The sequence below is a fragment of the Bactrocera oleae genome, chromosome 5, assembly GCF_042242935.1.
Source record: "Bactrocera oleae isolate idBacOlea1 chromosome 5, idBacOlea1, whole genome shotgun sequence".
Lineage (NCBI taxonomy): Eukaryota > Metazoa > Arthropoda > Insecta > Diptera > Tephritidae > Bactrocera > Bactrocera oleae.
This window is the reverse complement of record NC_091539.1, coordinates 54,451,425-54,478,709: the sequence shown is the minus strand read 5'-3', so window position 1 is coordinate 54,478,709 and position 27,285 is coordinate 54,451,425. Positions and strand designations below refer to the sequence as shown.

Below are 27,285 nucleotides of genomic sequence, written 5' to 3'. Positions count from 1 at the left end.
AACGAAAATGAACTCCGAAATGTTTACAGAGTTATTAGAATATGTGTTGGTGCCTTATTATTAAAAATAACATGAGTAAAACTTCGCTTTCCAACAAGATAATGAATGTATCCATACATATTTTAAGGCAATCGAGAAAGTGGTTTTCTTCAAAAAAAAACATTAAATTCCTGTCATGTAGTCCTAACTTTAACCTTATCGCGTACCTTTCGAGTATGCTTGCTGGTACATTTTACTTAAAAGGGAAACACTTGAAGGCAACAATGTTCGCGAACTCCAAAATGCGAAATCGATTTTTTACCATCATTCAAATTAATGGAGGCCACACGAAATACAAAAATTAAAAAAAAATTCTTTGCATACTTTTTTGTTACTTTTTAGTAAATGCGTATAAACGAATAATCATCCTATAACACACTTTTCGAAGAGAAGAAAAAAAATTAGATATTTTTTATAGATAAATTTAGACAAAAAGAGTTTTGCCTATGGTAAAATCGAATGTCTACCACTGTATTTGAAAGAATTTAACCTCAGAAAGACTGAAGAAGCAGTTCGAACTGAAAAATTATGAGTGCAGCTTTGCCTTTTAACTTAAAGCACGATTCTACAATTTGTGGCATAACCTATAAGACGCTGTAGAAAGTATTTAGTAAAGGTGCAAAGATAGAAAAATACTTAATACGTTGTATAATTCATCAACCATTTTTCATAACATCTTACAGGAAGTGGTTGTTGAAAATTGTTTAGACGAACACGCGGTGGAGTCAACACAATACTTCCTTCTTGATCGTGCCTAACCTAATCTACAGGAAAAAGGGTTTCTTCCGCTACCTCTTCCTACAACAACGACAAAAAATGTATGTCTTTGCACAATTTCGCACAATGTAGATCCACTTAAGGTGGAAGCACAATATTTTCGAACAAACTACATATGTCACTAACTTCATATATTCTTAATTCATACAGCATATAATCGGTAATCGTACAAACATAATACTTTTTAGGCGCATTTATACTTTTTTTCCCAATTTATTGCTGCCTTGAAATGCCAGCATTTTTTCCAAATTCCAAAAATTCATTCAGAATACATAAATACATAAGCACATGCTAAATATTGACTGAAATTTGTAGGCAACAACAAAAACAAACTATCAAGTGGCGTTTTCATGCCTTTAATTGTTGTCATTCGTTGCCGATGTGATAGGAGCTGATGTGCGTATAATCGTTTTCTTATTTATTTAGCTGTCAGTTTATTGTTCCAAACGTATTTGGCTTACATTTGTATCCATCATTCGAACGTCACATCGGCCGTTCAACACACTTGCGATTGTATGTGGGTTTGTGTGTAACTCTATAGCTTGGAATTTATCTACTTTGTTCCCTAATATTTTATTGTTGTTTGTTTTATGACTGCTGTATTCTCTTCATTTCGCTACACACCTTCTCTTTGTTAGTGCACATTTAAGTATGTATTTATATGTGTTATTTATAAACTTGTTTCACGGAATTAATAAATAGTTCGCTCTGTTTTGAGTTGTGTTAATTTGCGCATTTGTATGTGTAAGCGGTACAAATTACAAATGCGCCTTTAATGAGTTGGTGATGCCCAATATGGCCATATGGTAGATCTTATCGGTTTTGTCAACATGTCAACGTAGACTTGAAACACTCTCATTTTCAGATACTATCGAAAAAGTTTATTAGTAGCTGTTATCGGTTAATTTTACAGATGTTTTACACAGTTTCTTCTTTCAACTTATGCCGGACCACCTACGTACTTATAGCTTATGGATATTTATGAGAGGTTTTGCTGCTGTCAGAAATACGTTTCTCGATTCGCGATTTCCTTCTTGCGAGCAAAAGCTGTTGTCTACTTGTTTAGTTTTCAAACTGACCGGTTTTCTAAATACTATCGATAAAATTTGACCCGGGCTGATAAAAAAAAAAAAACTACATACGTTTTCACGGATTTTAATCCAAATCTTTATTATCGCCTTCGAAATAGGCTCCTGAGCCAAGACAACGCTTAATCCGATTTTCCATAAAATTGCTATAAGCCTCAGCTGGGATGACCTTCAACGCGTCATTCGCTACACCTTACATTTATCAAACGTATCATTACTGGTCAGTTACGTTCTCAAGATTCAGGCTTTTTGGTATGAGTCTATCATTGAAATGTTTCATACCCAATAGAGGTGGATGTACGACTACTATGAGGCAAGTTTTCGATGACTTTACGACCTTCACTGAATGCTTTGTGCTACTCAAATACTTGAAATTTGATCAGCTGGTACATTTGCTTAATTTTTTGAACCGGCCGATTTTCTATATGAAGTATACTGTATTTTGATTTCATTACCTTCTCCTATACTCTAACTGAGCCACGCGAAATTGAAATTTATGCAAAAATGCAAGGTTCAAAATTTAGTTTCGTACGCATACCTGTCTTTACATGTAAAATTGCAAAATACGCATATTGTTATTTTTGTTAGATTATTCTAAGAAATATAAATGTGTTCCAAAAATGTGTATTTTTATTTTAGTTGTGTTTATTTGTGCCAAAACGAGTTTTATCAGAAATTTCACGTGTGTATGTATGTATGTATGTGGTTAGTGTTTGTTTTTAATAAAAATTCTTAGTAAGTCAAGGATGAATGCCTCGAATTGACATTTCGCGGTAGAACTAGTTAATCGCTTCAATGCATTAAATGTTTAGCACCTGTACAACAAATATAATATATTATATATGTATGTAAAATAAAGATAATTATTTATGCACACATACAAACATACATACGTATATATATATATATGTATATTATCATATTGTACACCGCTATTTGTATAATTTGACTCTATGGTATGGTACCACTTTGAATGGAATCGCATTTGAGACGTCAGTCGGCAATGCCGTTCATTTTTGTTTTGGACAGGCCATTAGCAAGCAAGTCGGGCTTAAACGAAATGCATAGCTGCATGCAATACCATCTACATACATACATCTACATATGTATGTGTATAGATATTATCTGATAAATTCTGAGAAACAATTGGTCATATTAAATTATTAATAGAAAATAGTATTGGAATTTTTATAAGTTTTTATTTTTTGGCAAAAAAAAAGACAAAGTCAAACTATTTTTAAATTTTTTTGGACTCATTTTCAGTGGTACGTACATATGTGCCCTCACTTCTTCTTCTTCTTTGGAACTACAGCTGTTGAGAACACAAAGCTTCGGCATTTGCCTCTATCCTTTGCAAGGTCACGCCAGTTGTACATCTCAAGTGCAGACAGGTCGCTATGCAATTGGTCCTTGCATTGGATGCGAAACATGGGCAGCCTTGCTTCCGTTGTCCACCCATGAAGAAGGAGCATTTCGCTGGAGCATCATCTTTCATGTGAATGACATGGCCTGTCCAGCGTATTCGTTGGATTTTTATGCGCCTAACTATCCATCCATGCATGTCGACCTAGAGCTCATAGAGTTCGTGGTTTCCTCTTCTTGGATATTCGTCCCTCACTCGTACAGTTCTCTCGAGTGCTCCAAGTGCTTTCTCATCTCGGGACGTTAGTTCTCAAGACGCGAAAAAGCTTTGTATGTGGCTGGAAAAGGCTGTGAGAGTAGACAGTGCGACTATGGTTCAGATTAGCGGCACGTAACACTTTTTCCAGCATTATATTGATAAACACGCACGAGATGGAATCAACCTCTCTAAAACCCCTTCTGGTATCGTGGTAGGGTATTAACACTAACGCTAACACTATTATTGTTATTCAATAGAGTTCCCATCGAAGGTGACACATCGATTACAGAGATCTTCCAGACCCGAAAAATATACTGGATGGGTTGGCGATTTCAAACTCAATATACAAGTTTTTAATTTGACATTTTTTTCATTAATTTGTAAAGTCAGAAATTTATCGCATGGGAGTCCGTTTGGCGTCCACTTTTCACAGAGCTTTCGACATTTTTCACCTTAGTAGACATTTTTTGATAATAACGACATTTTTTTTATATCCTGAATAGGGTATTATTAAGTTTACCGCAATATAATTGGTCAGCGTGACGGGCTAAATCGATTTAGTCCTTCAGTTTTTGATGTATCGATTGTCTATCAACTTGTCTATCAAAATCCAGTCCTTATATGAAAACTTTCTTATTTAAAAAGATATATTCACGAAATTTGAAACAAATTTTTGTACAAGACGACGTTATGATTTCCAAACAAATTGTTCAGATCGGACCACTAAAGCATATAGCTGTCATACAAGCTTACTAATCAAAAACAAGATAAATTTCTTACTAGCTGCGAACGCGCGTACCTTTTTGAGGTTAGGCCTAACTAAAAACATATGAATTCAATTCTAGTGGTTTACTTTTATAGATAAGCCTGCCGGATTTTCTTAAAATATTTGTGTAATTTTCACTTAATCCGAGTAAATTGCTAATTTATTGCAGCAAGGTCTAAAACTTCGCACAATTTTCTCAAATTGCATGAGTATGCAGTATGTATGTATGTACATATGTAGGTTAGGTTGTGTGTGTGCATCGTTTGTCTGCCATACGCCCCATATATGAAGCTTCAGCTACGATATTTCTGCAATCTTATGATTTAAACATGTGCTTGATATAACGGTGCTAATGTGTAGTTTCAAGAGATTTGCATAGAATACTGTAAGCGTTTCGATGGGAGGTGACAGCAATTAAATATGCAAACGTTAACGAGAGTATTATATCTCATCTTTGATGCGAGCTTCTTATAAAAGAGCGCAAGTAAACATGATGACAATTTTAACAAAAGCAGTTATGTTTAGATTTTGCTGCTGCAGGGGTTTAAGCCTTAGATCCACCGCAGAAAGCACAAGATGTATAATGAAATTTAAAGAAATGTTAGTAAAAAGGATCGAAAAAAGTATGTAAAGGTGTAAGTGCTTTTGAAGCATAACAGCTGACACCGTATTATAATATTATATTTAATACGAAGACGAAAAAGTTAAAAAAAAAAAATTACTCACGAGCATTCTCAAAATGTCATACAAATTATTTGAGAGTTGTTTTCTGCCGCTACAACTACAACTTGGATCCACTAGAACTTTTTGGCATGAAATCAAATTTTTGATTTTATTACATTTATATAAAAATATTTTTATTCAGATTCTACAATGTCAGCGGAAGGTTAAATTAATTAATTTCAGTGTGTAGAAATAAAAGTTGTTTGCGCATGTGCGTACCACCAAGTCCAACTAAGTATTAATATTTTATAAATAAAATGCCCTATTCGTAAATGCCCATAAAAAAATTAAAAATAAAGTAAAATATATATTTCTACTCACCTTGCTCTCGTACATTGCTCTGGTTTTTGTGGCATTTTGTTACATTCAACAGTAAATCGTAGTTTCATAATTGATTTACGAACTCATTTATACGATATTATGGAATCTTATTATGTAATTAGTTTTTGTTAATATTTTTAAGATTTATTTAATTGACAATCCGTTCGTTTATTTATTTTTATTCAGATTTGATTTTGAATATACATATGTATATTTAAAAAATCTTACACTAAATTTTATATATTTCTTGTGGCTTAAATTCACTATTTCACTGGCACATTACTAAAATTGAAGATTGAAGCGCTTGCGTGCGAATGAGGATTTTTTTTTTAAAGGATACACTTTTATTATCCTTAATTTCTCAATTTAACAATATCGTTAGGAATCGTCTATATCATTATTTGTGCAAGCAATTCAACCATCCGATGCTATTTGACGCCAAATTCAAACAAACGCCTTAATTTATCGCCACTGTTGAATATGGGCAACATGTAGAGACATTCAGCGAAAACACATTTTCCAGAATAAAATTGTCAATAAATTTAAATTCTACAGAATTGATAACTAATTTATTCTGGGTATTATAAAAACTACCAGATTTTTATATTCATTCATTCTTGCAATAATCTATATTAATACAATTATTTTTTTAATGCCTTATTTGCAACCCTGGCAATCAGTCATACCTAGCTTTTTCCACTTAAAATTATCTCAAATCCAAAAACAAAACAATTTATTATCCAATTAGATGAATACAAGTAATGGTCGAAGGACTAATCAAAATTTTTATTTTTGGCTAAATAACGGGTTCCAAAAACAAGTAGTTTTTTTGTAAAAAAAAAGACTGACTTTTCAGAGTGGCTTGAAAATCGAAATTGTTAACAAAAATTTTATTACTTCGATCATTAGCTGACAAATATATGTACATACTCTCGAAGGTCGTGGGAAAATTTCAAGACAATAGGTCCATCCGTTTCGTAGACATTTTCCTCACTGTCTCTGAAAACAGCACCTCGATAAAAAGGCGTTTAAAGTTTTGAGAGCTGATTACACTAAGTTAAAAAATTATTTGCCGGAGCAACTTCAAATTTTCGCAGGAAATTTTCAAATATATGTACGAGCAATAATCTGTACTATATAAATCAGGGATAATGGGATGCCCAGCTCTTTCCAGTGTGAGAGCGCCTCAAAATTAGCGTTTTTATAACATTTTGCATTGTAGCCAGATCAGTCAAAATAAAAACTTTAGGGCATTTAAATTAAAATACCTAACATTTATTTAGATTAAATATTAATATACATGTATCCGTTAAACATATGCAGAAACTATTTAAACCCTTTTTTGTGATTTTGTCATATATTAAATCTTTTGATTTCTAAACTTTCAATATTTAATCAAAAGAATATATGTATTAGTTCTCAATGAATAAATGTTTTTTATAATTTTTAATTGAAAATCAATACTACTAAGCATGGTATAACAAAAGATTTCATCACATACATTTTAATTTCGCGTTTTCTTTCATTTTCATTGTTTTCAAATTTTTGTTAGTGATCTTTAACAGCGGCAAGAAATCTCTCTGTTGACATATTTTTCTGTAGGATTTCAGTCTGGCCGTCCCTCTTTTTCCAATTGCTAAACGTCAGACCTCCTGAACTTTGACAGTTGCTTGAGTTCAGGAGGTTTTGACGTTTAGCAATTGCGCTCTTCATTTCCAGTTGGGCATCTATTTATCTCTGATATAAATTGTATCGAGGATCGCTCTGAAAACCCCAATGGTTTTTTTTGTTTTGTACTGTCTGTTACACAATTGTGTTTTTTTTTTTTTTGTTTTGCTTGTACTGTCTATTATATAGCTTCTTCTCCGACTGTCGTGAGAGTATAGTAATATTTTGTCAATTGCCTTTTTTTGCACTATTGCAATGCATTCATAATTTTCTGTTATCATAGATCTTCAATAATTCTGTAGAGACCATAGATAAAAAACATAGATAAAAGATTTATCCATGGTAGAGACAGTCGCTGGCGAAACGTCACTGCACGCATGCCAACCATATCCCGGCACTCATTTGATTTAAATATGGTAATTCACTTGCGAAGACCGAAAACATTTTATTTACTGTACCAGCATGTTTACGTATAAATAATGTGAACGAAACCGCAAATCCAACACATATACATATGTCTGCAGATTTCTTAATCGGAGCCTACATTGCCTGATAATCGGTTTCGTATACAAGTTTGTATGTATGTATATAACATTTATATTTTGATGAAGTTAAACGTTTTTAAATACTAATTGTTATTTACACTGAATTTTGACTTGTTTACATTTCTACATAAATATTTAATTAATGCAAAAACACCACATAATAAGCTTTATATTAATTTCGACGGCTGCGCAGCAACATTCTTTTTAACTACCCTCCAGATTTTTAGAGCCTGTTAATGAAATAAACACTTAGCAGAGCACCTCTATGTAAAATTTGCCGAATTTTTCACTGCTGAGGTACAAGATTTTAAAATGTTTTTCCCTTATCTACAAACATACGATTTCCTATATCCATATGTATCTATGCGCTAGATATACCGGAGGCGTTGGAGATGTTGCTGCTGCTGCTGCTTATTTGTCTGGTAATTGGCTTCAACATTGTTGTTAACAAGTGTCCGTTGCTGTCAGTGCTTGCTACACAAACGTGCACATGTATGTACATATATGTATATATACATACATATACCTACAATATATTTACCAACTTACACCAATCATTACGTATGCACATACAATGTGTGTGTGTGTGCATAAATTTGTCTAAAAATTTTGCCACTTTAGCTAAGACATATGAATCTGCTAATTATATATTCGTATGGTTTAAGTGATCAATTTCACCGTTAAACTGCTCATAAGTAAACCGAATTTTACGCTTATTTCAGTCTTTTTGTTATTTTCATTGAATTTTCTTCTAAGTATTTAGGTGAAATCACTTACATATAATGACTGTTTCTAGCAAAGCCGTTTGCCAAGTTTCTATCATAACACCGTCGTCGATTGGTAAATATTTGTTGTTGTTTTGTTGCCTACCTTGCTGTTGTCGTCACTGTTACTCTTGTTTTTGTTGTTTTTGATGTATTGCCATCTATGCGCATGTTGGCTGCTACTCTATGTGGTTGGTTTTGTTATTATTATTGTTGTTATTGACGTTTGCGAATTATTTCGTACGATAGTTGATGATATATTGTGGTTATTGTTGTTATTTGTTTTCTTCGTTGTACTTGTTATTGTTGCTAAGATGCTGCTGCATTTTTTCCCCGTTTAATCGAATTTTACTCTTACATAGATTTCGTTTTTGCTCAAATTTTTAGCAATAATTTCCATTGCACAATACTGGAAAACTTCAGTATTCACTAATTGCTTTGCACTTGCGTTAATAAAATAACAACCACTCTATGAATTCTGCCAACAAATTTCTTATAATTAATTTAAACACGAATCTTTGCCTTTGAAACACACAACAGGTTCATTCCCTGTCTATGGTATATTTATAATTACAGCGCACGAACGATGTGACTTTACCCCAACGGACAATGAGAAAAACAACTTCACTTTATTACATGAACCCACTGTTTTATACGCTACTTAACAGCGCTGTTGCGCTCTATGTTAGACCTCCAACCAACTTGCCAACTATGCTCATTAAGAAATTCCTTTAGGTATATGCTGATATGGTGTGACAAATATAATACAATCTGGTATCTCTATTTAGCATAATTTACACAACCATGCGTAAATGTTACCGGATATGTCATATTGAATATTTGACTTTATACTAGCCAACTTTTACATGGAATCGCTTCTCGCTCGGTGCTGGTCAAACGTTGTTATATAGGAAATAAACAGCTATAATCAAATATCATAAGAAAACTATAACTGTTATACATATTCGTGTAAATGGCAACACTATCGCATTAATTAGTGTAACAACAGCTCCTGCAGTATTGCCATGACTACGAAAATGTATACAATCAAACGGAATTACACTTTTGTAACGCTCAGGAAGCAGATCCGTATAATAAAAGTTGGTATCAATAAGTAAAAACTAGTATTTTATTCTTTAAATAACTCTCTGCCATGCCTGACTCACCCACTACGGCCAGTTATTTCAATATCTTCATTACTGGACAATTGGAAGCAATGGAATTTCCACTAGGCCCAAATGCAGCAGAAGTGTTTTGTCGCTATGAAATTGTGTACGGCCCGGATTGGGAGTTGGTATCCGGTGTACAAAGTGGCATTTCACAAACGGCATCGAATAAGAGTGGCTACTTTAAAGATAAAATAATATTCAACTTTCCATTAGAATGGACGTTTAAGAGTACAACACCTTTTGGTTGTAAGTAGATATACTCACACATACAAAATTATTTCAAGAATGTGTGCATTTAAACGAATTTCAGGGCCACAATTGATCGTTTGCATATATGGCAAAACACGTTGGGGTGTGGAAACATCATTGGGTTATGGTCGTATAAATTTGCCGGTATTTGGTGCGGATGCCAACAACCCAATAGTCGCCCCTATACTTTGTCCGCTAAACAGCAATATGGTGTCGGAGTTTGCCAGTTGGATAACTGGTCGTAATCCAGAATTAAAAGACCCAAAGTCTTTATTGAGCAGTGGCAAATTGAAAGGTAAACTGACACATTTTCTAAACTATTGAAATTAAAAGCGTATTAAGAAATGTTTCAGGCATTTCGGCGGAATCTTATGGCGAGGTCATCTTCAAACTAGCAACTATATTAAGAGGTACCGATCGGTTAGGTTATGATTGGGGTTAAAGCTGTTGAACTAAAGCTATTTTTAAGATAACTTCGTATTTTCTTAAAATATGCAAACTTCTACAAAATATTGTATAACGCCACCCTTATGTTTTTTATTCGTCTAAACTAGTTTTTTTTACATTAAATAAAATACGAGTTTTAACTTTTTGCAATCCATTTATATTTATTTATTTATTTCTTTCAATTATAAAAGCTAAAATAAGAATATAAAAATAACAAAAAATAAAAATGTTTCATTTGCAACACTGTTTTTGACGCCTGCATTGACATACCTGTAAAAAAAAAAGATATGAAAAGCATTAGTATTTGTTATCAAGTAGAGTTTAAAAAAATAATTTTTTTTTTTGATCAGCAAATTTTAAAATCATCAACATGAAATTATGTCGGGAAAAGAAGACAATATGTAAAAAAAATATCATCATTTGGTGTTTATACCTAATAAGCAATAACCGATTCGAAACATAACTTTTTTTAACACAATGACGGACAACAGAAATAAGTGAAGTTCGAAAATTAACACTATATGCTTTTGTAATTATTAGAATAGTCCGTCCGTAAGCTTTCTCAGTTATGTTTCAAATAGTAATTATGATTCGATATAACTTGTATGTTTTTCTCACCTGTTACAATGGTTTCTAAACGTTTAATTTCCTAACCATAAACATGGCGGCGAACATTTTGTTACACGATTGAAACTATAAAATAAATAATATATTCGGTTAGACATACCTGAAAAAGTAAGATATTAAATTAAAAATTTGATACTTGATGAATAATGCTTATAATATAAATAATATAATAAACTAAAATCAAATGTTTAAATGTTCAATTTAATATTTTTGTAACTCAAAAAACTACATTTTGATATTTTTAAATATTTAATTGAACGAAATATGAAATGAAATATGTTGTTTTTTTCTATTACCTGTTGCATATAATCAATCAGCAATCAGTGTTATGTAATATTGATGTTGAATGAATGTTACAGCATCAAGCGATATGGCTCTCTGCATTTTAATTTATCACTTAATTTTAAAAGGAATAGAACTCTACAATTATTTCTTTTAAAATTCTATTGCAAACAAAATTCAAAAATAAGTAATACGAATATGTACACTGTAAAATTAATTATTTATGTAATTAAAGTCAAAAAAAATTTCACAAATTATTTAAATTTTACGAAGTTGTTTTTACTTTAATACAGCATTTATTTTATTGATATCTACTTTATTAATTATTGATTTATTTACATTATTTACAAAATGATTTTAAGGCAGTGAAGTTCTTTACAGCATTTGTGTGAACTTAATTTGTCATTTGCAATAAATATAATTGCAACATTCATTCCATACATCCTAAACAAAACACGTTACGTCGTTTCCTTCGTAGCACACTTCCTTCGCTGTTCGCTTCAAGAGTATCAAGTTGTAATCTGCAAATAGAAAAACAAGTTGAATATATGTTTTTTTTTATAATAATTACGATAGTAATTGTATACAAAATAAAAAAACTCAATCAGTAATTGGAAATGTTGAAATCAATATAAATTCATAAACACGGACCAATTAATTTCATCACTTAAAAAATTTGTTGTACGGTTTAAAAAATAAATTTGAACTCACCATTTTAACACCGCCAATATTTTACTGTGCACTTTTTGTTGATTAACACTAAAAAAAAATTAAAAATAGAAAATATTGAATTAAATAAAATGCAATATTACATACAATATATAAATAACGCCTGTAGTAATTAGACAAATACAAAGCAATATAGGAAAGTAGAAAATAAAACTCAGAATAAACTTTTCAATTATTTCAAAATAAAATACGCAGTTATTGTGATCGCCATATTGCTTTTATTTATCTTTTATTTACTAGAATCAGTAATTGGAAAAGTGAAAATCAATATAAATTCATAAACACGGACCAATTAATATCATCATACAAACATTTTACTGTTTTCAGACATTGTTGTCGTAAATAAATAAATAATAAATATATCCGATTACTTACCTTTTGCATATTTAATTAAATTATACATTGCATACTGGTAGGTAGGCACGACCCTGAAATCAAAAAACAGCACTGTGTTACAAATTTTTTAACATAAAAATTTCAATAATTTTTAATTGCTTAAATTAAAACAAGCGAAAAAATTATTAAAGAGATACAATTCATTTTACATGAATTGAAAAAAAAAAAAATTTTACGAGTATTCTACAGTTGTGTGTTCCAAAAGGAAGTTTCTCTGAATCAAAGTTAAGGTTGTTACAATTTTTTTCTGATTCGCATTGAATTACTTTTCAATATTAATAAATTTGTGTCTTAATACTTTTCGCTTAATTTAATGCAATTTAATTCAGAACGCATAAGCGCAGCCGTTAAGATTAAGTCATAGTCTTTTTTAACTCATACGGTAATTAATAACATCATTATAACCGTAAATTGTATTAATTGTAATAAGGGACTAAGATAAAACACTTACCATGATGTCGCTATGGAACTTGTTGTCTGTACATATACGTTTGACTTTTATCGCTTTTCCAGTCGTATAAAGTAATTATGAAATAATTTCATTGGAATGGACGCTAACATAATATTTACAGTTTGGTTTTACCAAAGCAGACTGTGGAATCGAATGCCTGTAATAGAAAATGATTTCGTTTAGGTTTATGTTTATGAAAGAATAATAGATATATAATTATTTAAATGTTTAAATCAGTACGCAAAGAGCGCAGCCGTCGAGTTTTAGTCATTGAATATACTCATACGGTAATTACTATCATCATTTGAAAAATATTTTTAATATAATAAAGTTTAAAAAAAAATATCTTTAAATGCTAGTTTAAGAACAGTTCAAGCAAGAAATATTTGCGACCAGAAATAATAATCATATAACGCGATTTTGATAATTAGCAGTAATTCCACACTATCACAGATTTAAAAAAGCCGATCAACAATTTTTTATTACATATGAAAAAATAGTGCATATTCCACACTATCACAGATTTAAAAAAGCCGATCAACAATTTTTTATTACATATGAAAAAATAGTGCATATTCCACACTATCACAGATTTAAAAAAGCCTATCAACAATTTTTTATTACATATGAAAAAAAGTGCATAATTACCTCAATGCATCACTTGGTGCTCACAATTTTTATGTCTGCAAGAAATTAAAGAAAATATATCATTAGATTTGCATTTAAAACTGTGAATAATAAAAATAATATTTTTGTTTTTATCTCATTTACGTAAAAATCAACACTATAATTGTAAGGTAAGGTAAGGTATTCAGAAATTAGATCCGTTGGTATAATCATTGAAAAGTTGTGCATAAAATTAATACTAAATTATTTATAACTATGAGATATGTATGTAACTAACCTTTGGAACAGTGATTGATTCCCCAAGCGATCAGCTTTGCAAAGTACTATACAAAAAACTGCAAAGAATAATAAGAAATCATGAATTATTTACAATACAAAGTAGGAAAACTATAAAGAAAATACTAACTGAAGTTTCGACTATTGTTTAATTTAACTTGGGCAAGCAAATAAATATTTACACTGAGAGACATTTAAAATATTAAGTAGTAGTATGCAGATATTAAACTTTAAGGTTACGAGCTGTTTCGACGGACCATAGGGAGAAGGGTGTTAGATGTGTGGGGTTTGTTGGGCATGCAAAGAGGTGGTTAGTGTCATGCGGGGACTCATTGCACGCAGGACATGTGTTTGGTATGTCGGGGTCTATTCTGGATAAGTAGGAGTTTAACCTGCTACAGTATCCAGAAAGAAGTTGCGCGAGGGCATTTAGTCATGCCGGTCTGTCTGTATATCATATACGCGTACTAGTCCCTCAGTTTCTGAGATATCGATCTGAAATCTTGCGCACATCATATTCTGACTAAGAATCTGCTTATTCTCGAAATCACCAAAATCGTACTAAACAATCAACTCAATCAAGTACTTATATAACACTTTTTCATTTGAAGAGACATTTGTTGTTGTTGTAACGGTTAAATCGCGACTTATAATAGGTTGCTTCTCAACACAATTTTATTCAATCCATTCTTTTTTTTTTTATTTCCAAGCCCGGGACGGTTGGGACGTTTAACTCGGAATTCGGATTGTCCAGGTCGAACCGGGACGAATGGTCAGCTAATATTATAGCTTTAGTACAACCGAAGTTAACGTTTTCTCTTGTTTTAGACTTATTTTACAAGCTTAATATATTTATGGAAGTTATGCATTAAAGTAAATTTTAACGCTTATCGCTGTATAATTCATTTAAAACGCTCAACACCTTGCAAAATGTAATTTTAAAGAAAAACATTGAGAATATTAACTTTTTATGTCACACTTACCCTTTGACGGCATCCCAGTCGAAATTGGCAGCTAAACCTTCAATTTGTTCTATATTGAATGGCAGCGAAGGATTTGACTTTGATGATTCAGTACCACTGGGAGTTTTACCTTTGCTACTGTGCACCCAATTATGTCGCTTGCTCTATAAAATACATATTTACATTGATTAAATTAAGTCTGTGTGTTTTAATACAAAGTTTGTTGGTGAATATCTTTTGACTGCCAGTTGAATTTGGCAGTTGGAAATGTTTTTCAAACAATCGAAAAGCGATATTTTGCGATTTTTACAGGACAAAATCATAAAAACTAAATCGCTATATTTATAAATTTTGCTTTTAAACAAAAACAAACCAAAATTCTTTTGAGTAATTACTCCACTCTTTTTTATATGATAGAAATTAAATTGTGAGGTTATAACTACAAATCAAAAATACGTAAAAAAAAAAACATGCCGATAACAAAAATAAAATTAAAAAGACGTTTGAAAAACATTTCGTAGATTTGCGAGCAAGTGATGGATAGTTTTGATTTTTGTTCTTGTGCGAAGCACATCACATCTTAGATTTGTTTACTCTTCATTATTATTGAAGTGGAATTTCATGACCAGAAAAATCAGAAGCCTCAGATATGCCATTTCACAGAAAGATTTTTGTAGTGTCCACAAGAGAGTTGTATACACCATTTTGCAGTTGTATTTTGCAAAATGTGTCGTTCAGAAGTAAATAATTCGTAACATTTATGGTAGATATTAACATTTTGTTTGTAAATGCATATTCGTACAGAAAACAACATTCCTCAATCTCAACAATTTCAAGTTGTTTATGCGAATTCAAATAAAATAGCACAATGAATTGAAACTTGCTCATTGACGCTCAACTTCAATAACTTCAAATATAGTATTTTAATACAATATTCCTAAATACCTGATCGAGTTCGGCACATTCGCGCGCCGGCTTAAAGTGCACATTTGTCTCGCTACGAGACTTGTGCGCTCTCGGCAGCACACAGAGTTTAGTTTGTAAGCAATTTTTTATTTATAGCAGAAATTTGTAAAATAATTAAAAAATTTATTATTTTTACATATTCAGTTCATATGATGATGCAGATTCTATTCCCTCATATCACTAACTATTGGCATATCTGAGATAAGGAGTTTTGCTTTTAGAATTTTTGAAGAAAGCCCCAAAATATTACATATATATATATATAACTGTTTAATAAGTTTTTCATCTAATATTCCAGCAAAGTGTACCATAAACAATATATTTTTCGAATAAGCTTCACGTGTTGTTTTATTCAGTTAATGCAATTAGGCAATCAAATTTCAACATTTTTGTAGCCTATACTTGCGCACTTCACTGGATAAAGCACCATGATTAAAACTATTCATTTCTATAAATGTTGCATCTAAATTGTTAAACTTTTTTTGTTGTAATATTTAATGTTAAAAATGACAGCATTTTCTTACCTCTCCGAGACAAAGTTGTTTCACAATCAATTTATTTCATAGCAAATGTTGTAGAAGCAGCAATATTGCTTGTTGTTGTTCAAAAATTATAGTTTTACGAAATATTGCAGCTTTAATTTCTCCGCAAGAATTATAAAAAGTTTTTTCTCAGTTGTGTGGTCTGCATATAACAAAATTGGTTTTGCATCCTCCAAGTTAGTTGTAAACACACTTCCACAAAAAACGAGCCGTACCATATAGCAAATTGTTGTAAGTGTATTAAAAGCAAAAGTCGTCCATAAAAAAGTATGTTTTCTTAACAAATAACGTTTTCATAGTAATGCCATAGTAACGTCGTGTCGTAAAAACCAATATTTTGTTGATATTTAAAATTTTTCAACATTTTCTTGATTTTACTGTCATTAAGTATGGTACATAATTATTATTGGACATATTACTGGAAATGACAATTAACAAAAGTACGTGCTAGTCTCTTACGTCAATATAGATTAATTTTTAAGAGAATATTACTCGTGTACGTTTTTTAAAAACAGATATTTTTCGAAAAAATCTTACTCGGTCGAAATTAAAGTCGTAAATTTACAAATTTACTTTTATGTGATGAACTCTTCTGTCATAAGTCCTTTCAATTCAATGTTCTTTACTTGATGGATTTCTGCAGTTCCATTATTGCTGAAAATCATTTTTTGTACAAGAAAGCTATTATAAAAATAAAGTGATAAAAATCGAAAGAAATGTGCGGCCAATTGTATCACATATCTATATGAACACCCCAAAAAACTACTTTTTCAAAAATTTCACATGAAATATTGAAAAACTCAGCAAAGTACACTTTACACGAACTACTACAGGATTTGAGAGAATTTAATTCTACTCTCCATTACCACATGAAGTCCAATTAAACACAAACCACATCACTACGGTTCTTATTCTTACTTTTTTACATATAAAACTTTTTCGTAGACTTCTGACAGCCATTATTAATGGAATAAATTAGTCGGTTTATCCAAGAACCAGTGAAAATATTACAGAGTGCATTCCTCTCCAATGCAATAATCTGAAAATCTGTTTTTACAGTGATGTATTTGTGATAAAAAAAAAAGAGCAATTTCTTTGTTCTAGCAAATATATAGATACTAATTCATCAGCAATGGTTTAATATCAATGGTGATAGATACTATATAAGAAAAAAATTTCAACTCATTAAATTTGGCACATTCATAGTTGAAATTAGATTTTTAGAATATTTTGAAAAAAAAAAGTTCTATGAATATGGTTCAACAATATCGAAAAGTATTTGCGCAAAAAGTTTATTAGAGAAATAGCATGAAGTATTGATTAAGCAAATCGCTAACATGTGAAATGGTTTCAAAAACTCTCCTTCAACTAAGCACACAATTCTCGTTTTGCTAGACATCATATGTTCATACAACGCAAAAAGTGCCATTAATCGCGAATAACTTGCAATTGCGGCATTTTTAGTTAAAATTATTTACTGGAGAAAAGCTCTTAAACTTTCTTTTTACTCTTAAAATAAATGTGACTCAGATGGGCAACAATAAATATATTGTATTTCATGCAATTATGTGCTCTTGCCAAAGAATCAAATGAAAAATTTGTGTACCTAATAAAATAAAATATTTTAAAACATAAAAAAAAAAAATAGCGCAACTACTTCATATCCCAGTTGGGAATGTGCAAATCTAAGAACAAAAGCTTTGCAAATGTCTCTTAGACCATAAGGACATCTTTATATATATTAGCTTAAGTCTTTTTCTTACTTGAAAACGCAAAATAAAAAGTACAATATATAATAGAAAACACATGATTTATTGCGAAAAATTACACAAACACTCTGACAATCTCCAAAGCACCTACATTTGGCACGCACATTTCTCATCAGCACCAAGAACCAACACCACGAACGAACGAACGAACAAACAAACAAACAATGCAACAAAGTGAAATCACTTCGCGGCCACCCTCCCCTCCAACCATCATCAACACTGCGATAAATTTTAATTTCAAAATATTTAGATTAAAAGAGTTTTTCCATTTAATTACACATATTTGAACATGTATTATATTATATTTTAGACTAAGAATTGTTGTAGTTTTGTCTACATAAATCAATGTAAATTACCATTTTTGTTCTAAATATGTAATACAAAAAATATTACACACGCATAATATAGAGCAAGAAGAGACAAACGAAATTTTATTTCACAAATTCGTCAGCTAAAAATCTCCATCGCACAAAAGCTTAAAAATTGCACGAGAAAGCAATTGTAGGCAGACGCAATCAATTGAAGTAAAATTTCATGCCTCAAGATACTTTACACATAAACATATAATATATATGTTGGTATGCAGCATCCGATGTTAATACATTTTCAGATTTTGCATGTGCTTCATAATAATTAATATTGGATTAATACTTCTTAAAACTAACGGTAAAACTGAATATTCAGTTTGAATATGTTTTTTATGTGAAATTTATACTGTGTATACTGTTTTTTTTTTAATTTCCAATACGGTCAAGACGAGTAAGTTCGTGTTGCATATGCCTCAAGAGATCGCAATCGGTGAAAATGAGACAATTACCACAAATAAAGCTCAAGCTGCTTTACGTTTGATGCCTTATCAATAAATACTAGTATGTTGTGAAATCTTACACTTTCTAGCGTCATCAGAATTGAATTTTCTTGCTTTCAATTTTGATCAATTGTTATACAAATTTAAAATGTTTCAAACCAAATATTACACACGTTTTATAGCTTCCAAATAACTTATCCTGCCTAAAGAGAATGTATGTTTTGAATACATTTTTTCACTAGAATTTAAATCGTTTAAAAAAGCGTACATTTAAATATATTAGTTATATTAATTAAAACATGAGAACTTGCGCAGGTGTACGCGCTTTGCTGATTTTCAAGTTTTTTTTTTTTTTTTTAATATCGTGTGTTGATCAATCAATGGTCCTTTGAGTAAAGTTTTTGTTCTTTATATGCATGTTCTTTATAAATGTTCCAACAGCCATAGAACTGCTTGATTGTGTGTTATTGTTGGGTGGAAATTGGTTGTAGTACAGTAGTATTAATTGTTCAATCATTTTTCATAATTTTTCACTCTGGATCATTAAAAATACAGCGTAATCGCTCACGCACATTCATTTAAGGTGACACTGAATCTCAGAAACGTCTTCTTCGTTCCCATGGATTATTGTTTCCGTTGTTATTACCACCGCGTTGATTGCCACCTTGGTTTTGGTTACCACCACCAAATTCAAATGAAAACGTATCCTATTCGCAAGTGAAGGTAATAAAGAATTTCATATGCAAATGTAATAAGTTAGACTGTTGTTTTTTCTTTTGTTAATAAAGAATTTGATACGCAAAAAATGAAAACCACCCATTACTCAACATTTCTACTACGTATGCAAACAAATAGATATGGCACACCACATAGATTCTCCAAAACAACAGAGTGTGGAGTTTATTTTACACTTGTTTCTTATATAATCTGCTCGTGTATAATGTTGGGAAATGTGTTTAAATTACAATAACTCGAAAATATCAACTCTTATCAAAACATATTCATATATAGAACACTGCGTAGATTTAAGTTCGGAAACTATAACAAAAATAAATGCTGTCGAAGCAGTTCAGTCGTCGTATATATAATTTATTAGATTAATGTTTTTTTTCTTGTTTAGAAAAAAAATTTCGACGGCACTTATCAAGTTTCAAATTTGATGGTACTTTTGGTAACCACCGTCAAAAGCCTATTTGCAAATTAATTTCACCAATGTTTTTAAGACGATTACATTTAGCATACAATTTGAACAATATCATTCATCATTGCTATGCCGCGGAATGAATTGTGTATAAATTTGTTTGTCATTTATTATAAGCCCAACCCAAAGCTAAAAACAAGCATAATTTCGCCGAAATCAAGTGTTAGTAGTATATGTATTTCACTTAAATTTGTATCGAAATTTTTTTGATATCTGAAACTGTTTAGTATAGCGTTATATATTATAAGAGAATTTTCGACTTGTTCAAATGTGCCGAGATGAGTCACTTTACTCAACTCCAGTACCCCACAAAATCCCAAAATTGTAATTCCACATAAATCAAAGCTTTGTTGCTGTACAACACAGAGTTGTGTTCCCCCACCACCAAAACATCCCACATATTTTTTGAAACAAAAGTTATTTAAATTAAGAGGTTTAAGCGCTTAAGCGATCGATTGTCGTAGATTATAAGTTTCGAAAGTTCAAACACAAATATGTTTCTTCAAAGAGTGCTTACAATTTTTCAAGTCATAATTGCAATAATACACATTTCCTAAACACACTGTAACATTTCATAATTCCTTTTAACCGAAAGAACAAATTGCCTAACCCAATGTTATCAACTATGTATCTTTGAAAATGAGTGCACATATTGTTGTCTATTGTTATTAATCAGGAAACAAATATCATTCAGTAGCATACCCTTAAACAAGCTTACGTCAAAGCGCACATTCAAGGCGTTTGCAATGTATTGTCATACTTAAGATTAGACTCTACAATGCAGTTCCTTTGGAATATAAAATATTTGGCCGAATATCATTAAATTCCTTGAAAATGTTTAACTGACACGCATGCTTTGATTACGAGTAGCTACTTACACTATTGTTCTATTGTTTATGATATAAATAATTATTGCTCTACGCCCTTTTCACATCAATAAGAAATTGGGTATAGTGAAAATTTTAAACCAATATTTTATTAATTACCTAAACAGCCTCAGTTAACGAACACAATTATATTTTATATCTTTACAAATTAAAAATAATACAAGTTATTGCCATTGCAGCAGCGTATATATATATAACCCGTTAAGTTATTACGAGCGTATCATTGTAGTAAACAATAACACCGCAATGGTGCGAGCTGAATTTGTTATGAAACAATTCAAAATATGACCGATTTAAGGATCATTTGTATTAAGCATTGCAAAGCATTTAAGATGCATAATTATGACCCACTTTGCAGCTTTAACTTAAAGAATTTATTGATATGTTTGTTGAGCTTGTATGTTTAGAATCTTGATTGCATGAAGAGTTCGAAAAATGAACGTACCTGTGGATTATTTGGCCCATTGCCATTGCCGTTACCGTTACCACCCCCACCGCTGTTGCCTAAAAGAGCCGAAATTGGATCTACCATTAAAAATTAGTATAACTGTTGCCATTTAAAATCAGATTATTTACCTCTGAATTCAAATGGTGAATTGTTGGATGCTCGACCAAAATTGTCGAAATTATTACCTCCATTATTATTGCCGCCGAAACCTTCTTGCTGATCTAGCAAAGAATTAAGCTGTTGCGCTTGCATAAACAATGTGTTTTCTTGTTGTCGACGACGCATTTCTTCTTCTTGACGCAACATACGCGATTGCATTTCATTTTGCTGCCGACGCATACTTTCTTCATCACGTTTACGCATTTCTTCGGCTTGCTTTTCGCGCATTTCCCATTCCATCTTCTTGCGTTCATTATCAGACTCGCGTTTACGCAATTCTATATAATAAAAACAAATTATTATATCTGAATTTTATGTTTTTACTCTTATAGTTCTTACCTTGCCTAAGCAGCTCAGTTTCATGTTCGTATCGTGCATATTCCATTTGGGCCTCAAGTTTCTCTTCTTCCATTTTGAGTTCACGTTTTAACGCATCTTGTTTGGTTTTGAACAATTCGTGCAATTGCTTCCACCTGGTACCATATTCATGTTCAAAGGAGCCCAACTCGGCGAAGCGTGGTCCTACACCACGTTCGTGATGGAATTCTGGTGATTTTTTATTTAGCGACTTATCGGGCAGACCATCATCATCTTCATTAATTTCAAATGGTTCAACAACACACGGACGCAATGAAGCAGTAAGAAAGAAACATTTCTCATTGCAAAACCGTAGGCAAACATTTGCAGACGATTTCTTAGCGAATTCTACTATGCCTTCGCCAGTGGATTTACCGCGATCATCAACAACTACATTAGCGCGTTCAATAGGTCCAAATATTTCAAAAGATCGATAAAGAAGTTCATTGGAGACGAAAGGAGTCAAATTTTTTACACGAAGTATGGTAGCGTTGGGAGCGAAACGAACACGCAATTGACGTCCTTTCCGCATGGTGCCATCCAATTCACGTTTGGCGCGCTGGGCATTTACGTGGTAATCCAATTTAAGGAAAGTGAAATTTTTCTCAGCATTACAAAATATTTCACCAATTTCACCGTATGGTTTAAACATTTCTCGCAATTCATTTTCGGAAATATCATTGGTAAGATTTCCAACGTATAAACGATTGCGGCCAGAGAACTTGGGTTCCTCGGTAGCCTCAACCGGTGGCAGTTCATGTGTTGGGCCTCCGATCGCCCTTAAACGTTGCCCAATGAAGAATTCATCACTCCTATTATAAGGGCCATTACCTTGATTACCACGACCATCACCTGGACCCCCTCGTCCACCACGGCTGCGATCTCTATTTTGACCTCCTTGATTGCCACCTGGGCCTCCTTGATTACCCATAGGGCCACTTCCGCCACCTCCACCACGATTGCGATTCTGGTTGAGATTCATATTTTGATTCTGCTGATTTTGTTGCAGATTCCTTTGTTGGTTTTGTGGTTGTTGTTGTTGTGGCTGTTGCTGTTGGGACTGCTGTTGTTGCTGCTGCTGCTGGGGTTGTTGTTGTTGCGGTCCTGGACCAACATCCTTTTTAATTGCTGCCTGGTTGCCATCACCTACCGGCTTCACATCTGGTTGTTTTTGTTGATTTGGCTGATTTTGTTTGTTCTGATTCTGCTGAAAAAGTTTTATCAAGATTTTTCATTGTTGAAATACTTACTATAAACTAAACTTGTATATTTAGAAGAATAAATATTTTTCTGTAGGGTTGAACGTTCACAATTTCTTCTATTGACGCAACTGTACTAATGTTTTATTTTCGAAGTACAATAGTTAAGTCAATTTTTTTTTTTTTGGAATATCGAGTTCAAATGTTCATTGAACTCTTCGTTTAACACATAATAATAGTTAGATTTTCACCGACAAATGTATATTAGTTTGAAAGGCAAGTTTTTGAAATAATCAAATAAATTACAAGTTGGTAACACAATATAACGGTATTATGTTAATTTTAAAATGCACTTAAATTAAAAGAATTGAAGATGTGTGGCTATTTGGACAAACAATATTTTCATACGTTGGCAATTCGATTTCTTGAAAACGAACAACCTACGCCTTCGATTCACGAAGAGCGAACGATGGTTAGCCGCCATTTTACATTCGCCATTTTGAGAAAATTTATATCGATTTTTTAATTTTATAGGACATTTATACATGAATGTTTAGTGGTTTTCTTACTTATATAAGATATTGATATTGAATAAAATTTTAACAAATATAATAATGGTTACATACCTGATTCTGATTTTGTGAGTTTCCTTGGTTCTGATTCTGGTTACCACGATTCTGATTTTGTTGGTTACGATTATTATTGCGATTACCAAAACCTCGGTTCTGATTTCCGAAATTTTTATTTTGATTACCACCTTGGTTTTGATTAGGACCATTCTGGTTAAAACGTGGTTTTTTCTCTGCTGGTGCGCCATCAGCACCATCATTCTGTTTTTGCTGCTGAGCATTCATAATGGGCTTTTTATTACCTTGTGGCATATTCTTCTGAGCTCTTTGTGGCAACGGAGTAGCACCATTGACTCCTTCAACTTTTATACCACCGTCCATGTTGTCTACTATATATTTTCACCTTACACACAAACACACAATTTCCTCAGTTATGTATCCTATAGATTTTCTCCCACTAATAAAATTAGAAGCACATCCGTACGACTCGACCACCGGAAAAAGAATGAGCAAAATTATAGACAAGCGCTGAGGAAAATGGCGTTCACAATGCATGGTTGTATTCGCCTTATAGCAGAGTTGCATTTTGTACGAACGAAATCGGAACAGTGTTTAGTTCTAAAAATATAACGTGTGGTGTGCACATACAAATATTGCGTGCGAAATATTAACTAAGTTGTATGAAATATTTACTAAGTTGTACTAAAACAAATTCTTAATTGATCTTTATAGATGTAAAACTCATTTCAACTGGGATTTCGAATAGCGGCCCCCGGATTCGGTGTTAAATTGGCTATGGGCAGATGAGAAGATATTAAATTCTTTAAATTGTTGAATTTTTGTACCTTAATGCAAATATCTCAAAACTATAATTTTAAATATATATTTATAATCTGGAGAACCTGCTCTATCCGCCCATACCCACATTAATCCCGAATTCGGGGGAGACTTTTCTAAATTTTTCTCTCATCGGTATCAATTTAAATTAGTTCAATTCGAAAGATCTGCAAAGCCTTTTCTACTGGCTTTGCAGATCTTTCAAAAACTCTCAATTAACACCCTTCCCCCTATGGTCCGGCCCCATCGAAACAGCACGTTTCCTGCGCTTCCCATTAGGTGTATTCCTGGTAACTGTGATGCAGATGAACTAGCCAGAGCAGATATTAGACTCCGAAAAAGAGGGAATTTATATGCCTCTGGCTACTTGTAGATATTTAATCGATAAACTTGTTATAGATATAGCTGAGTCTCTATGGAGTCAATCCCCAACTTGCTGAACAAGCAGGCAAACGTGGCATGTTTGAAACATGGGCTGCACATGCGTCACTGTCTAAGGACTGCTGTGGAAGCTGTCAAGAGGTAGAAGAAGAAAAGACTATAAAACATCTTCTATGTGAATGCAAGGCTTTGTATAGGAAAAAAATCGTAACTATCAGTCGAGGTTTCTTGATATTGTCTCGGAGGTTGCATAAATAAAACTTTTATCCACTCTATCTACACACTTACAACAACAACAACATCAAAAAATAATTAAATATTTAAGCATTTTTGGTAATCAATTACCTTATATTTTGTTCGTCGATCAAATTTTAGTTTATATACATATATCTTTGATTTGAATCCATATCTGCTTACCAAAAATTGGTCTCATTTTCCTAATAGGTGGTACAAACATATGTAAATTAGTATTAGTATTATTAGCATTAAGCTCAACTTGTAACCTTCGGGTATATTTCAGGCATGTCAAATAATGAATTCTAGGAAAAGTTTAGAAAAATGCGTGAATCGTTCACTGCGCTTTGAGCTTTTCATTGAAAATTGGAAACAAAATGTTTCAATAACTAAGTAGCTATTGGAATCTACACATTGGTGTCGGTAGAAGGATTTTAAGCAATAGTGGCGTGTAAAAGGGTATATATGTAAGTATATGTACATATGTAAAATACTATGTTATCTCAAAAACTGAGGGACTAGTTTGCGTATATACAGACTGACTGACGAACATGACTAAATCGATTGAGACCATCTCGCTGATCAAGTCTATGTACTTATATACTAAATGGGGTCTCCGACGTTTTCTTATGTGTATTACAAACTTTGTGGCAAACTAATTATACCCGATGCAAGGTATAAAGCTATAGTTATGAGTTAAATAAATGTATAGTTAATCAGGTACTTAAGCTACGTCTACTAAGAAGATTTTTGTCCGTTACTAATAATAAATTTGTGTTTCCTATTTTAACGGTAGTTGAAGATGTCTTTTAAATTGTGTGATTGTCTCCTTTCAGATATATATATATATTTTTTGAAGTTTCGTGTACCATTAATTACTAACGGTTACTAAGCAACTTTTTTATTTTTTAGCTGAAGGGATTTTTTTATATTTCGGCCCATTTTTTTAATACTTTATTTTTTATTTTTTTAAAGTTAGATCCTTTTGCTTTTGAGCTGCCATAGTGATTTCCTACCCAATTTTATAAACTCCAAAGTATTTTTAAAAATATTTAATATAAAAATAGTTTACGTCATATACGGCATATACTGCATTTACCATATACATATGGTATAAATATGAAAATTTTTCAGATTCTGCTGATAAAATATTAAAACTCATACGCAAACAATATCATACAGAAGATAAACAATAAGAGTAATATAAATTAAAAATGAAGATAAGCGCAGCGCTCATACTGTCACTCAGTATATTTTCTATAAAATATCATAATACAATGAGCAGTAGCTGGGAACGCGTTCGTCTTCGTGTCGAGACCAAAGAGGTGCATATTGAAAATTCATCTTATTGATTCTTTAACTTAATATTCCCTTATGTATGCTTTTTAGGGTTTTGAGCCGGTTAGCAATAATAGCGTGAGCGCTGATGTGCGCACTATATCTGCGCATATATTGGACACAACAGTAGGTCAGGCGGTAGCAAATGTCAACATTACCATTCACCGTCTAGAGGGCGAAAATAATTGGCAGAAACTGAGTGAGGCAACTACCAATAAAGATGGTCGTGTGAACCAATTAGTGCCCGCATCGCACTACAAATCCGGCATCTATAAGTTGCACTTCGATGTGAAACCATATCATGCTGAACGTGGCGTTAATAGTTTTTATCCCTTTATTGAGATCGTGGTGCAATGTGAACAGGGTCAGCACTATCATATTCCATTACTACTGAATCCTTTTGGCTATACAACCTACAGAGGTACTTAAATAAAAGTAATATAAATAAAAGGAACAATTTTTTAAGAACAATGTCATTTTCTCTATTTTAATCATTCTTGAGTACTAATGTATAAGTATAGTATATAGCTAAGTGCACGATCACATATGAATGTATGTACCATATTTATGAACGTAAAATATGTCTTCATGAGTAAATATTTTAGTGTTGTTTAAGATTCCGTTATCTGTTGTCGCGACTTTGATGTTTGTTTGATCAGTGTGTCTGCTTACTTCGCAGAGATAGACGAATAATTTATACTAATAAGAAAATATTTTATATTTCTACAGACTAGCAAATGTTAGAAATGTAAAAAAAAAAACTAAAACAAACAAAAAAAAAAACTAAAAACAAACATAAAGCCAGAAGGAACGTGAACTTCGGCTGCACCCCAATCATTCACATATGACTTTTTTAATGCACGATTTTAATCGGTCAGTTTTTATGGCAGCTATATGTTAAAGTGGTCCGATCTGAACAATATTTTTGGAGATTTTAGCGATGCCTTGCCAAATTTTGTGAAGATGTCTTGTCAAATAAAAAACTTTTCCATACAAGAACTTGAGTTTCTCACCCTGATTATTTATAAGTATATATTATATACTCTATAGGGTATCCGACGTT

The 27,285-nt window shown here is 32.1% G+C and overlaps 3 protein-coding genes, 1 long non-coding RNA gene and 2 other non-coding genes across 26 annotated transcripts in view; 2 read left to right on the top strand and 4 right to left on the bottom strand.

The window, feature by feature from the left end:
• Window positions 1-8,937, bottom strand: part of LOC106625379 (cytokine receptor) — a 55,997-nt gene extending 47,060 nt beyond the window's left edge. For 2 of the 9 annotated variants that reach the window (XM_036376322.2, XM_070110782.1), the window contains exons 1-2: window positions 8,326-8,937; window positions 5,336-5,806 (exon numbers count right to left, since the gene is read on the bottom strand). In XM_036376322.2, coding sequence (XP_036232215.2) covers window positions 5,336-5,403 — 68 coding nt within the window. In that variant the 5' untranslated portion in view covers window positions 5,404-5,806; window positions 8,326-8,937. The remainder of the gene's footprint in view (window positions 1-5,335; window positions 5,807-8,325) is intronic. The other 7 variants (XM_036376330.2, XM_036376325.2, XM_036376324.2 and 4 more) reach the window with 7 other exon arrangements.
• On the bottom strand, window positions 493-23,945 carry LOC106625511 (protein no-on-transient A). Of its 11 annotated transcripts, XR_004979315.2 has the most exons (13): window positions 23,490-23,945; window positions 21,647-22,871; window positions 21,277-21,585; window positions 21,146-21,225; window positions 14,549-14,691; window positions 13,567-13,624; window positions 13,311-13,345; window positions 12,663-12,819; window positions 12,191-12,243; window positions 11,798-11,845; window positions 11,101-11,607; window positions 10,796-10,904; window positions 10,312-10,447 (listed from the first exon to the last, which is right to left on the bottom strand). It is a non-coding gene; the product is annotated as a protein no-on-transient A (long non-coding RNA). The 11 variants fall into 11 exon arrangements; XR_011396778.1 differs by lacking the exon at window positions 13,567-13,624; XR_011396779.1 differs by lacking the exon at window positions 13,567-13,624 and having other exon boundaries at window positions 10,796-10,870.
• On the top strand, window positions 9,156-10,658 carry B9d1 (B9 domain-containing protein 1). 3 transcript variants are annotated; one of them, XM_014245564.3, is made up of 4 exons: window positions 9,162-9,412; window positions 9,492-9,727; window positions 9,792-10,025; window positions 10,084-10,658. In XM_014245564.3, exons 2-4 carry the CDS (start codon window positions 9,529-9,531, stop codon window positions 10,170-10,172), a joined length of 522 nt encoding a protein of 173 aa, XP_014101039.3. In that variant the 5' UTR covers window positions 9,162-9,412; window positions 9,492-9,528; the 3' UTR covers window positions 10,173-10,658. The 3 variants fall into 3 exon arrangements, with proteins under 3 accessions (XP_014101038.3, XP_014101039.3, XP_014101037.3); XM_014245563.3 differs by having other exon boundaries at window positions 9,156-9,727; window positions 10,073-10,658; XM_014245562.3 differs by having other exon boundaries at window positions 9,162-9,727.
• Window positions 11,686-11,756, bottom strand: LOC118683492 (small nucleolar RNA U18). Its single transcript, XR_004979341.1, has one exon. It is a non-coding gene; the product is annotated as a small nucleolar RNA U18 (small nucleolar RNA).
• On the bottom strand, window positions 12,053-12,123 carry LOC118683493 (small nucleolar RNA U18). Its single transcript, XR_004979342.1, has one exon. It is a non-coding gene; the product is annotated as a small nucleolar RNA U18 (small nucleolar RNA).
• A 2,103-nt stretch (window positions 23,946-26,048) lies between the features above and the next one.
• Window positions 26,049-26,698, top strand: LOC106625510 (5-hydroxyisourate hydrolase). The gene is made up of 2 exons (XM_036376344.2): window positions 26,049-26,209; window positions 26,274-26,698. Exons 1-2 carry the CDS (start codon window positions 26,099-26,101, stop codon window positions 26,649-26,651), a joined length of 489 nt encoding a protein of 162 aa, XP_036232237.1. The 5' UTR covers window positions 26,049-26,098; the 3' UTR covers window positions 26,652-26,698.
• Window positions 26,699-27,285: the final 587 nt, after the last annotated feature.

Bases quoted from the DNA above. Each gene is read 5' to 3' on its own strand.
- B9d1 (XM_014245562.3), top strand. From the start codon at position 9,466: ATGCCTGACTCACCCACTACGGCCAGTTATTTCAATATCTTCATTACT. The intron at 9,728-9,791 runs GTAAGTAGATAT...AACGAATTTCAG, and splicing joins GAGTACAACACCTTTTGGTT to GGCCACAATTGATCGTTTGC. The intron at 10,026-10,083 runs GTAAACTGACAC...GAAATGTTTCAG, and splicing joins GAGCAGTGGCAAATTGAAAG to GCATTTCGGCGGAATCTTAT.
- LOC106625510 (XM_036376344.2), top strand. From the start codon at position 26,099: ATGAAGATAAGCGCAGCGCTCATACTGTCACTCAGTATATTTTCTATA. The intron at 26,210-26,273 runs GTGCATATTGAA...TATGCTTTTTAG, and splicing joins TTCGTGTCGAGACCAAAGAG to GGTTTTGAGCCGGTTAGCAA.